Genomic DNA, 14117 nt, shown 5'->3' with positions numbered 1-14117 from the left:
GTATGAAGCAAAATGTCCATGACAAATCATTCCTTAATGATCACCTTGAGTTTCTTACCCAACCAACATCTTATACACATTTACCAGTAAACGTTTGAGACTTGAACTCCAGAAAACAATGCATGTAATGATACTGCATGCACCCTGGAATCACAATGATGCAATTGATATACATTTCATACACATTCCAAGCAAGTAATTTACAACTTATATCACATTTATTTCCTCCCACACATTTACCCAATGTACCTTCATAGATTGAACTTCCAAGTTCTCATCTTCAACCATTGGACATTAAACTTTCAAGCTCCCTGCATAACAGACTTAACCAATGTGCTCTTTGGAACAATGATTAGTCATTTAATTGCACATCACAAATTCTGAATTAACATAAACATTGTCAATTATAAGCTTGAAAGAGAATAAACTAAAATCTTGTAGTGACACAAGACATAGTGAAAACAAGCATTGGTTTCCTCTACTCCCACATTTCAACAAACCAACAGGTTCCACTTTAGGAATAAATTTCTCTGAGAAACAATGAAAACAAGCATTTGTTTGGCCAAGGAGTTTTTCTTCTTTTGGTCAAGGTATCATCTAATCCATCCTTAGGAATAGATTCCCCTCCAATACGCATTACTGTTGTGCCCTAAAATTTCCATTTTGTGAACAAGCAGAAGACAAAAACAGCATCCAGCACCATGGATTCTATTTCTACATAATGGTTCACGGTCAAAACTTTACCACCTAATAAGAAATATAACTAGCTCGCCCCAGTTGTAAATAGACAAAGCTTTGAAGAGGACCTTGACACATGTATACTTTCCATAAAGGTTCCCTTGTCCCAAAATGGTTTAACAATTTATGATTCGCAAGAACCTACTAGTCAAAATCTAATTACAGACACAATGCAAAGAAAACAGCATGAATCAAGAGAACTTTTCTAGTCATGTAATCAACATAAATAATACTAATTACTCAAAACCAAAATCATCATGCACACCCATGTTTGCAACATGTTCCTTGAAAATTCCCAAAATCAGTCGTTTTGTCAAAGGATCAACTAACATCAGTTTCTTATCAACATGCTCAATCAACACCGACCCCTTTCTCATTTCTTCTTTCACAGACAAGTCTTTCATGTCCATCGTTCATGCATGTTTATGTTACACCTTTGGCCAAGAAACATAAACAACCATAATTTGATAATGGATTGTATAATCTTATTGTATAACAGTCATGTCAGAGATTACGAAAACAATCAAGACTTCAAGTCTTTGGACAAGAAAACAGTCAACTTAATTCTCTTAAAAAATAAAATAATATTCTTGAAACATCTCAAACCATTCATATATTTCTCATTTTAAACTCAATTCAAGTTCAATTACCTAAATATAAGCAGAACATTATTTTCGAGGAAATTCCACTTAACCTCACCCTTTTTTTTTTTAATACACACACACACACACATACATATATCATTTTCTCGTCATAAATCATGAATTTTCATCCTCACGTTTTCATTTACCTTTGGATTAGATGCCAATTAACTCACACGTAAAATGCACCTCATCTAAGACTTTGACAAATTCTTGCATCTATATCCAAAAACCTCCTCAGCATTCACTCAAATATATCAAAAGTTTTAAACTAGAATTTGCAAATAACCCATAATATTTATACCGCAACTTAAAAAATCACAAATCAATGAAATTGAAGAGAACTCAGTTAACTACATGATTCGTTCATACATACATATATATATATATATGTGTGTGTGTGTGTGTGTGTGTGTATATATATATGTATATGCTTGTTCATACGCTTATAGACGCATAAACATGTTGATTGAAGGAGAAAATTGAAGATACCATTTTTGATGGCCTAGAGCACCAATTAGCTTCCTCCCTTCCTGAATGGTTTTGGTATAAGCATGCAATGTAACCCCTTCTACCATCCTATATGCTACCAAACAGATAACAGCACCTAGACCAAAATTTCCATAAAATCTCACTTTGGTGAAGATTTAATCAACATTTGTCCATGATTAAAGTAACATGAATATTTGTTCCAGATGTGACAGCCTTAGTTATTTTCTATTGGCATCATTCCTGAATAAGACTTATCAAGAAAAGCATTAATGTGAACAATTATAATCGCAAACAATTACAATTAGATGAAAGAAACAAAGACCATCGACATCTTACAATGGTTCCCTCTGTTGTGACACCACCACTCATCAATGTATTCAGAGTCTACAAGCCTAGAAAAAGTTATAATTTTGCTAGGGACCCCTAACCTTGGTGTTAAGGTAGACTCTTATACAGCTGTAAGAGAAAATATCGCTCACAGTAGCTTTACTTTTGAGAAAGATGATTGCCAAGACTTATATCACTTGGACTCAAACTAAATGATAAACACCATTTTGTAACAACAAAAGTAGGAAATCAAATATGAGGTAAATCAGAGTCACCAAAGTTCAAGTTCAAAATTACTCAAATCCAATCACTAGAAAATCTCAAACAATACTACTGCACATACAATGTTTCTTCACCACCCGATTTGATTTAAGGATCAGTGGCATTTCAAAAGGCAAAGCTCCTCCATGTGTTTTGCAAGGTATTCAACTTGTCTTTTGTTTATTAAACCACATAGGTGGTTCTTTTAAGTTGGATTGTGTACCTTATAACATAATTAACAATCTTGGATTGATTGGGATAGCAATATTCCACAACTTTAACAAAATAAAGGTCATATCAACGACCCCATTACAATCCTTGATTAAGTACTAGGCATTGGGCAACCGATAATTGAAGACACACGACACACATGAAAAGTGAAAACCCATCGCTTATAAACGTAATGCTTTATTTCATAGTAAGATCAACAAAACAGGTAAAAAGAAATTAAGCATAATTTCTGATTCTTTCCAAGAATGACATTCAAAACCGAAGGCAACCTGACTACTTTGTAAGGGTTTTGTCGGGCACCGATCATATATAGAAATAGCATGGATGGTTCTTACTCCCATAGATGAATCAACTACATGCACTGCAATCTGATATCAAGTATTTCTATTTTCCTTTAAATTACTCGCACACACAATTTTTGAGCAATTGATAACTTGATAACAAGAAAACTAAGGGGTTTTGTATCAGATTAAACCAAAACAGTGATAGGTTAATTCCATCAAAATTTAGATGCCAATCAAATTAAATGACTCACAAATATATCAAAATCTATGGCTCACTAATTAATGCTATCAGTGACGATAATAACAAATCAAATAAAGTATCACCCACATATTTGGTATTAGTTTGTAAACTCAAATACCAACAGTCTGGAGATCGAGAACAGGAGATGGAGCGAATGCTGAAGCAGGTGTGGCATCATCTGGTGCGCTTAGATGTACGCGACCTCTACACACATCAAGAAGAGCCTTTGTCTTTCCTTTTCTTGTTGTGAATACAATTTTTGGCTGTCAAAGACATGAAAAGCTTAAAAAAACCATTAGTGATTGGTAAATGCATGTTTATATCACACCTTTGGGCAAGAAATATAAACTACCATTGACCTTCATTGTATAGCCATCACTCAAGGATCTTATCATGCAATTATTACTAGTCCTTGGACAAGAATATTGCCTCATCTGTATGATGCCATACACTGATTAAAAATACCAACAATTTATACATCCCCTTCTTTGGAAAAGAATGTGAACATTTCATGAGTTTTAACCACAAATATTCTTCCGTTATTGTAATCGAACAATGCTCATTAATTGTTCTTAACATTTACTGCAAACCAAATTGTTAGTATAGGAGCAGAAAAGATAAAACTCAAAGTGATATAGTTATCAACAAATGAGAACCCAGCAATAACTAAAGCAATTTAGTACCATGTCAAATAAAACCATAAGAGCAACCCCTATCCTACCCTACCCAATTGCCAAGGGAATCTACGGACCCAGATTGGGCTGCGTTGCCTAGAAAGCATTAATTTAGTTGTGGAGAGATTGGAGTCGCTAAAATAATTTATCCTGGTTTGCGAGTCATAGCGTTTGACTGCAAAGGATATACACACCCTTTGTGCTATCACTACAACCCCAATGATATGGATTTATTAGTGATACAGTTCGGTACCCATTGACAATGATTAAAAATCCTTATGAAGGCCCACAAATTCGTTGATGTCTTCCCAAATTTATTTGGGTTTTGACAACCTTGTCATCGACGGGACCAAATGTTGTTCAATTTGAAGGCAGATTCTATATATCTTGTTGATCGTTATGGTAAATCCTATTCTTTTGATGTTACTACTGATCAATCCATCTCAAATATGAAAATGGTTGTACATGAATATGGAGGCGGAATGTCTATCTGTCAGAATCATGCAATATAATTATACAATGGATCTAGGGCATGTTAAGTTGGCTCTGATACCAAATGTTGGAACAAATCTTATTCTAACATTAACCCTAGACCACAATCAGACACAAGGGTTGAAGACAAACCTATTGAAGCAACGATAGTAGTACCATATCAGTAGGTTCAGGAGAACGCATTTGTGCAGCATAACTGTCAAAGCCATCGTGATTGTTAAAGAACTCTTCTACTCACTTAGAGACCTTTATATTCTAATGGTGATAGACCCCTTGAACGTAGAACACTTTCTCTGTGAGCAGGGAATTCATTTTATATAGATGCAATGGTAGCCAACTTCCATCTATTATGGAGGGTTGGTTATTCACCCGTTGCACCCAATCCCAACCGTATATGGAGCAGTTGTGATTAGTGCTTATTTTCAAACGCATGTTGGAAGTGTATTCCTTAATTATAGGATGTAGCTTTACACGTATTCAAACTCTATTTGATTTGTATTACCAACTTATTACTTCTCCTTTATCCTAACTAGTTGAGTCCACATAGGATTCTTACACTCAATGCAACTTGCAATGCCACAGATGAGTTCCCCATGTCCCAAAGGTTCACAGTTCGATTTTTGGGAGTTGGTTTGGTCGAAATCGAGGGGAATGGGGTGGTTTCCTTCTCGGAGCTTAGAGAGATAGAGAGAGTCAAGAGCTTAGAGAGAGGGGTTACAGAAAATGAGGGAGAAGAGAGAGAAGAGGGAGAAGGAGAAGGAGACCGAGTATAAATTTTTAGAACACGGATGGTACGCCATGTGTTTTTATGCAAGTGGTGGAAATTTTTAATTTTTAAGTTATTAACCTTTTAACACACATAACCCACCATTTATATAAAGACATGTGGTGTACCATCTCGTGTGACGGTCACATTGAAAAATCTCTCGAGACCGAGAGTGGGTATAACCCTACTTAAAATTGTTTTGAGTGAAATTACGGTTTTGTCCTCCAATTAAATTTAATTACAAATAGACCCTCGGGTATCGTTTCATAATTCGATTTTGAGGCAAAACTTACATACAAAAATAAAGTTTATGAAACTTAAGAAAGTGCGAGGATATAATTCTTGAGTTGAGGCTAGATAATTTAATTTAGTCACCCACTCGAGGGCAAAATAGTCATTTCCCATGTCACGAGAATAAATTATACTATTTTAAGGTATGGGTTGTAATGGTGTACCACATTACTAAATTTATTTCATTAAATATTGGTTATATGCATCATTTAATACGCAAATGTGGTCCGAAATGTACTCTCCTAGCATTACTCTTCTTTTAAAACCAGCAAATAAATTTTACAGCCCACTTCAATTTCATTACTTCTGCCCAAATGTTTGACCAGAACTATGACAGTTTCTTGTCTTCTTTCAGTTGGTTTGTTCTTATAGTTGGTTTGCCTTGAGACAACGTCTACTTTGCTTTGTAGTGCCGGCCTTCCGTTAATATCTAATTAGCTATTTCATCTGTATCTTACAGCCAAATCCCTTGTTCTCCTTTATATATTGCTCTTGTTCTCATCTTCACTTCATCTTCATATTCTTATTCTCAAAGAAAGAATTCCGAAATTAGTAACTCACCAAAAAACCATCTTTTGTAGCTCAAAGAAAACCGCGGAGCGAATGATGAAGGAAGAGAACCCTAACCTTCCATGGGAGATGATACGCGAGATTTTTTCATGGCTGCCAACAAAATCATTAGGCCGATTCAGGTGTGTATCTAAGCCATGTCGTTCCTTCATCTCCGATCCCAACTTTGCTAAAATCCAGCTTAACAGAACAATTGACAATAAGCACATTTTGTTCCAAAGACGGAGACTTGTATTTACTAATGAAAAACGTCATTCCATTTACTCTTGTAACCTTGATGAACTTCTCAATCAAGACAGTCGATTTCTGGATGATGGAGAAAGTATTACTGAGAATATCGGTAAAAGTGTTGTGGTTAGTAATCTGGACTATGTTCATCCTGAACAGTCCAGTCTTGATGGGTTGCCGTTGCCGAATTTCTGGGTCTTGATTTCTTACTGCAATGGGTTAGTGTTGTTCAAGTTAAATGGACAAGAGTTATATCTGGTCAACCCAGCAATAAGGGAATATAAGAAACTGCCCAAGCCACCATCTTTTGACACACTAAGTCTTTTCGGGTTCGGTTTTGATCATGCCAGTGATGATTACAAAGTGGTAAATGGGTGGTCCGTGAAGGATGAGATCGAGTTTGCTGTCTATTCATTGAAAACCGGTTTTTGGCGAGTGATTGAAAGGCGGTTTCCCTACAAAGCTATGTTCTGTTTTATTGGCTTCATGCTGAATGGAGGCGTGCATTGGTTGGTGAAGATAGCCCAAGATGACTCGTGGGTGATTATATCTTTCCTTTTAGCAGAGGAGGAGGTTCGAGAAATTCCAGTACCATTTACTTCTTATAAGCCACTACACTATAAACTGGGTGTCTTCGGGGAATTTCTGTGCATAGCAGATTGGGTTTCTTCTCATGTAGATGAACAATATACTGACTTTTGGGTTATGAAGGAATATGGAGTCAGGGAGTCTTGGACTGAAAAAAGGTTCTCTTGTTTCATCCCATTCTCGTTAGTACATGCAGGTTGCTGGAAGAAAGATTATGTTCTGTTGATTTGCCAGCACAAGAAGCTGCTGGTTATGTACAACTTTAGTGATGGAAGCTCGCATTGCATAAACATTTATGATTTCCCTAAAGTAAGTGATGCGGGTTTCTACGTGGAGAGTCTTGTTTCGCTAAACTATCCTCGCAATATTGACTGAAAACTGAAGCATGAGAGAGTGTAGATAGGCGCCAGAGAGGTAAGAAGAAAAAATTTATCTGTGTTTCTTGTTTCTTTCGCATCTGTTTCTCAATTTCCGTATATCTTTCTCTTGCCAAATAATTCGTGATTTTATTTTCCTCTTGCCATTACTACTGTTATATTCTTGCAGGTTACTTAGTATTGCTTCTTGTTTGACAGACCTCTTGGAGCCATATATAGGTCTAAGTTGTTTTTTGTACAGTTCATGAAATTATCAATTTGAAGTATTCATGCATTAATTAACGAATCAAGAAGATGATTCCTAGCAACATGCTATAGTTTGTGTAAAACGAAGAAGTTGGATGTTTTAGCTGCTTTGAAACTTAAATGTATATTGTTCTTGCTCCAAGACTGCAACCTTGATGAAATGTTAAATGTGTTTGGCCATCATGTGATATACATACGGAAATATGATAGGGGCATAATTTTAAACCTGCGAGTGTACGTGGTTACTCTCATCTATTAGATTTTTACTGCTTTGTTTGAAGGCTTCATTTAACGTTTAATCTACATTTATGCTGTTTAAAGTGAATGTTGAGGTTAAGTGAATATTCTGATGAATAATATGATCATAATGGGTTTAAGTGTAGTTTGGATTGAAAAATTTTGATGCATGATTCTAGTAACGGGTATATCGGTTTTGAGCATGTTGCCATGAAATTGAGATGAAGGTTGATAGAAATGATACATTTTGTTCTCCTGCAGTTCATTAAGGACTATTGGATGCTTGCCCTTGCTATTGAGATTCACCTTCAGCGATTCAAGACCGTTAACGTGCTTTACAATTGCTTTATATTGGGATAATGCGTAGTAAAAGTATTAATGTGGTTTCGACCCAAAAAACACTAAATTATCGTAGTAAAAAAGATAAATGTGAATTTGAGAAATTAGTATATTGTGGATTTTGTATCTGTAGGTACGAACATTTCACGCTTAATGAAATTTATCTTTTTTTTATGCAGTCATTCACCATTGCATGCATTGTGTATGTGTGTATATATATTGTCATTCCCATAATCGTAAATCATACGGAGCAGAACGATACACGGGTTCACCCTTCTTCTGTGGTGAAGCCGAATGTGCATGAAAGAAATTAATACAAGGCGTATAGAAAATGAAGTAATGTTATAAAAGAAACATAAATTGAAAGGTCAATTATTTCTCTGTCTGGACAGAATATTATTTTTCCTATTCATCTCATAGGTTAAAGATGAAGGGAGGGGGAATGCAAAGGATATAAACAACAACGAAAGAGAGCCTGTTAGCGTCTGGAAAGCAACCTCTTCGCGCCTACTCTTCACTACTGTTCTTTCAATTTACTGAAACAAACACATTTTCAGTCCTTGTCAAATATCAAAGCAATGAAACAAACACAATTTCAGTCCTTGTCAAATATCACATGCAGACAAGCAATGAGACAAACACAATTTCAGTCCTTGTCAAATATCACATGCAGACTAATCCCTACTATAAGATTAAAAATTAATTTCAGTCCTTCAAATAGGCCTACCATTCAACGCAGCAAAATATTCACCTTATGCATGCAAGAAGGAATGGGGGAAAGCAAATATCCACATATTGGTTGATTTTTTCTTCACATACGTCTAATGTTACACGATTTATTCTTCTCTATGCTTTCTTTTTGCTCAGTATTGGTGGTGTTGGGTCTCTCTGCTTTCTCGTTTCTTCCTCTTTGTTTTGAATGGCATATATATGACATATATTTTCGTGGAGGTCAACAATTTACAACCAAGAGGAATGTGATTAATACCATCAACCTTTTGTGCTTGATTATATTTTTTCATTTTTTCTTCTTGGATTTTGTTCGTGTTTGTAGCTTTGAAACATTTATTTCAAACAAAACAAACTTACAACAAAGGTCCAATACATGCACACAAAGCAAAATGGGACCTTCCAAACAAACCAAAAAAGAGCCCAACCAAAAGTTGGGACCCAAGAAAACAGAAAACTAAAAACAACCGAGGGTTCGCTACAACCACTGCCAGAACCAACGCTGCTACAGAAGTGCATGTCGATCTGCACAAATCCCATCCCCCAACCGAGCCTTGCCACAGCAATCCCATCAATCAATTCCAATCTTCAGTCCAAGCACAGCCATAGATTACAAAAGAACTTGCAGCAAAGTGAAAGAAGCGCGTGGAAATCCACGAGCAACACTACCATCCAAGGCAAACAACAAAGAGAAAGTGATGGTGTTTGGAACACCCTACCTAGTGGAAGCACTAGATCAAAACTCACCGACTTGACAAGCCGCAAATCACAACGAAACTTGACTAAAGATCGGAAATTAGAGGAAGGAGGAGGAGATACACCAATGGGATAAGAAGAGGGTAAATCGAACCAGGAAGCAAGGGGGAAAAAGCAGCGAAGGGGAGAAGAGAGGGAGACAAAGGCAAAAATAAAAGAACACCCACCAATCTCAGCCGCAATTAGAATCAGTGGCAACAAACTTGAACACGATTGAGAGCCACTCACACGAAAGGGTAAGAATCGCCTGCAAGGAGAGGGAAGGTCTCTTACACGGAGAGAAAATTCCAGAAGATCCTCTTTTCGTGTTTGTAGCTTTTGTTGTCAGATTTTGATTGTTTTGATGTATGCATGAACTGTTGAATTTGGCGTTGGGATTGCTCATATTCACATTAGATATATTCAATTAGGTACTATATGAAATATACTCGATTAGGTACTATTCAACTAGGTACTATGATTTAAATGTATTCAACTAGATAATACGACCTAGCGTGTATTTAACTATTATCTAACCTATACATTATACTGGTTGAGTTTCTTTACATTTAGCGTAATTTATGCATGATTCTTTAGGGAATATTTTGTTTTGTCTTTACATTTATTTTTGACATATTTGTTGGGTTTTTCTCTTTTTCAGGCCGGGACGAAGCCACATATTGCCGGGCCACGTGTCCCTTCCCAATTTTGTTGGCCCTGTTGTTTGAATGATATTGTTGTATTTCTACCAACTACTCCTAAATAATTGCGCTCTTTCGTATAAAAATTTCTTATTCACATCCTTCTACACATAAAAATAGCAATATGTTCATTATAAAATGAACGAATGACCCTATCTAACCAATAATTATACTCTTCTATCTCTATTGTAAAAAAGTAGAACATGCCAATAAATTCATATAACTACTAACGGGAGCATAAATAATTTATATGTATCTGTATCAAATAAATAAACGGCACATCAAATGCAATAATTAACAAATAGCGATAACTAGTAAGACAATAAATCGAGAAATTAAACAACCTAAACATACCCATTGACATCTTTAGTCTTTTGCTCTTTCATTCTTCTTAAGATGACCGAAATTGTTCCACAGTTGATTAATCTTCGGTCGCATTGTATTGCGAAACTCATTCACTACTGGCTCTGCATCCAGTACGAAGTCAATGAAGACCCTTATGCATGCACTTACCTTCGTTTCCATCTCATCCAGGATTGGTGGTCTTGTTAGCATCCATGTTAGCGATTCGGGCGAAAATGGAATGCTCAAAACAAACTCCATCCTTGAAATCACTGCAGAGAGTAATCGTTCCAGTCCTTCATCGAGCATTATTATGCAGAAGCATTCAAACAGCTCAGTTCCATAATTGTAGCCTTCCATAGTAGCCAATCTTCCCCCCATTGCCTGCATCCTCTTCATGTTAATCTTTTCCAATTCACGATCCGCTATTCCCAGAAGACTAGTGACTCTTTCATTTATAGCACAACCATCCCAATCAACTTTAGTCTGTAGCGCATAAATCTTACGACTGAACTCTTGGAACTTATCGATCATCTCATCCGATCCTTGTGACATCAACAACATAATATCGACAAGACAGAGAGAGAGCCGAGTTCCAATACTGACTATTAGATTCCTTATTTTTTTCAGACCTTCCTGTTTTTTGTTTGTTTGAGAACACTCTTTCAGGCATTGCACACAACTCTTTCCACTGGAACGAGAAGATCCTTCCATTTCTCTTCAAACAACTTCCTTCTCCTTCCCAAAAAAACTTACAAGAGAAAATGAAAAGGGCTAAAGAAACGTACAAGAGGAAATAGTGTCATAATTGAGATGATTTATTGGTTTAAGGAATTAAACATGTTTCCTTAAATTAATGAACCTGAGATAGAATGTTTCATTTATTCCTTTGCTATTCCTTCTTCCCAATCTAGTACGTTTTTCCTTTCTCACCTCCATTGCCTCCCTATTCAAAATTTGTCACCGTTGAGCATGGTTGTCTACGACGTCAAACCGTGGTTACAATCTTTCGTTGATTCTTGAGTTTTCATTGTCCTACGTTATGTGAACACAATGGCACATTAATGGTTCAAGTTTGCCAGATTTTTTTTAGGAATTGAACCTCCTGATAATGTTCCGGGTGCTATTTTAAAAGAATTGCTTCTTAATTATTCACGAAATATGTGAAAAAATATTTATCTTGTCTGACACAAAAAGTTAAAATAAAAAATAGGGAAATTTTATTTGGACCTAGTTGTCTTATCTTTACACCCAACTAAAACATTTTCTCTATTAAACATCCAAGTTTGCCCTTAAATAAATAACAATAAGAAAATAAACCTTGATGTTTTTATCTCTGCACCCAATAACTCAAAACCTAGCACATCACTGCACTCTTCCATTATTTTCGGCAAAACCCACCCAAGTGACAGCAAAAAATTCTATCAAGATCACGCACGACCATGGGCTCCAAAATTTTCAATTGGGATTATTTATTGGAAATTTTAGGGGTAAATTATCAAGACCATATGCAGTAATATAATCGAAATCCAAGTCGTGTAAAAGTAGTTTCATCCACGGCACAATTTGGAGAATCCAAAAAAGAAAATAAGCAGAAGCTGCAAATCAAAACCACTTTTGTGAAGGAGAAGCTGCGGGAAGCCATACCTGCCCCAGTGAAGGAGTCTGTGGGGGGAAAAGCAGCATATGCAGCACTAGAGCAGCTGCTTTGCTTGGAAAAAAAGAATTCATATGGTCATATGTTACTTGGACACCCTCAGCTTCTTATCAGACATCATATTTTCCATCTCCAGAAACTATAAATTGGTGATACCATTTGGTATGTTTGTTGGGTGCTTCTTGACTGATGTTTTGAAGGAGACATTGCAGGAAGTGCTTTCTAGGTCGGAGGAGAATGCCAACGGGATAGCAGTTTGTTTCGCCGAAAATAATAGAGGGGTGGAGTGGTGCGCTAGGTTTTGGGTCATTAGATGTAGAGATAGAAACATCGATATTTATTTTCTTATTTACTTATTTAAGGTTAAACTTGAAAGTTTAGTGGATAAAACATTTTAGTTGGGTGTAGAGATAAGATAACTGGTCCAAATAAAATTTTCCTAAAAAATATGAACAATTTTGATTTAACACAAACCATGAAATTTGGTTTCAAACCTTCTAAATCTAAAAGGGATTCTTTTCCTTTTCTAATTTATGTTCCATTAGAAGCAGGCTAATTACTTTTACATCCTTTGACGTTTGTAGGGTGTTCAAAATGGAGCACAATGTTTTAATTTTCTCACATTTACACCTTGATATTTTGAAAGAGTGTTGTTAAACCCACCCCATTGTCCTATTTTTCCACCCACCTTATTATCCCACCAATATAAAAATTTTAAAAATTTAAATCTTATTTTCCCACGCACTATTATTCCTAAAATAACCTTTATACCACCACACCATCAATGTTCTGTTTCCACCACCATTCCCTTCCCCTGAACTAACTTTACACCAAAATCAAGATTGCAAATCTCGAACAGTACAAACTGAACAAACCCAGAAATTTATCTAGTGAAAATTTACAACCTTGAAAGCCAGAGTCATTGGTTTTGTTGGAGAGTTGTAGAGAGCAAGAGATCTGCTTACTCAATTCAACTAATTTCGTTCGAATTGAAAGAATTAAATCCAAAAAGTGAAAGTAAAAAAATTCTAAAACTGAGATTTGATTCAAATGAGTTGGAAGCTATCAAATTAAAATGCAATTCAAAATTGCATTAAAACGTTGAAAAGATAAAAATTTATTGGAAAACACTACAAATTGATTAACATATTTGGAATTGGAGCCCTAGAAATCATAGAAATGAACAATGAGAAATGCTGGCTACCGGCAGATTCTTGAACTTCTTCCGCGGCCAAAAAAACTGGATCTTTCTCTCTGATGGAGAGAGATGAAATGGAAGAGAGAAGAACGGGGAAGAGAGACAGTGGTGGAGAGAAATGGGTAGTCTTTTTCTACAAGGATAAACATGTTATTAACATTTTCATTAAAGTGTGGATGGAAAAATAAGACAATGGGGTGGGCTTAGTAGCACTCTTTTGAAATCATGTCAATATATGTCTAACTAGTTGTTTGACATAATTATCCTTCATTAGAATTGATCACGTACCAACCATGAGACTCTCTTTTGAACTTTGTAACCAATTTTCAACATCAACTTAAAAGAATATAAAATCTAGTTATTAGTCCTACATAATTCTATATGTTGGGGTGTTTGGAACTAGCATACTTTGATTTTTTTATTTATTATTTTCATATTTTTACAAGGATATTGTACTCTGAGTGGTGGGAGCATACCCTTAAAATAGTATAAAGATAATCTACTCTAATTAAGTGGTAGAAATTTTGGTCTAAGCTACAATAGATCAACCATAATAATTACGTATCAAATCTGAATTCCTATGTACAATTGAGAGAAGCAAATTAAACACTCTTGATTAATACAAGCTAGAAATAAAATTAATGACATAGCAATCGAAATTAGTACACGATGGTCAATCAAACGATGGTGACTAGAAAAAGCTGAAATGCTCTGTGAGTGTTCCCATCCTTT

At 35.7% G+C, this 14117-nt stretch overlaps 1 protein-coding gene across 1 annotated transcript; it reads left to right on the top strand.

The window, feature by feature from the left end:
- Window positions 1-6041: 6041 nt before the first annotated feature.
- LOC137742924 (F-box/kelch-repeat protein At3g06240-like) lies at window positions 6042-7199 on the top strand. The gene has a single exon (XM_068482861.1). The coding sequence runs from the start codon at window positions 6042-6044 to the stop codon at window positions 7197-7199; it is 1158 nt and encodes a 385-aa protein (XP_068338962.1).
- Window positions 7200-14117: the final 6918 nt, after the last annotated feature.

The sequence above is a fragment of the Pyrus communis genome, chromosome 8, assembly GCF_963583255.1.
Source record: "Pyrus communis chromosome 8, drPyrComm1.1, whole genome shotgun sequence".
NCBI classification, from domain to species: Eukaryota; Viridiplantae; Streptophyta; class Magnoliopsida; order Rosales; family Rosaceae; genus Pyrus; species Pyrus communis.
The sequence above is the reverse complement of the archived record's forward strand: the minus strand, read 5'-3'. Positions and strand labels throughout refer to the sequence as shown.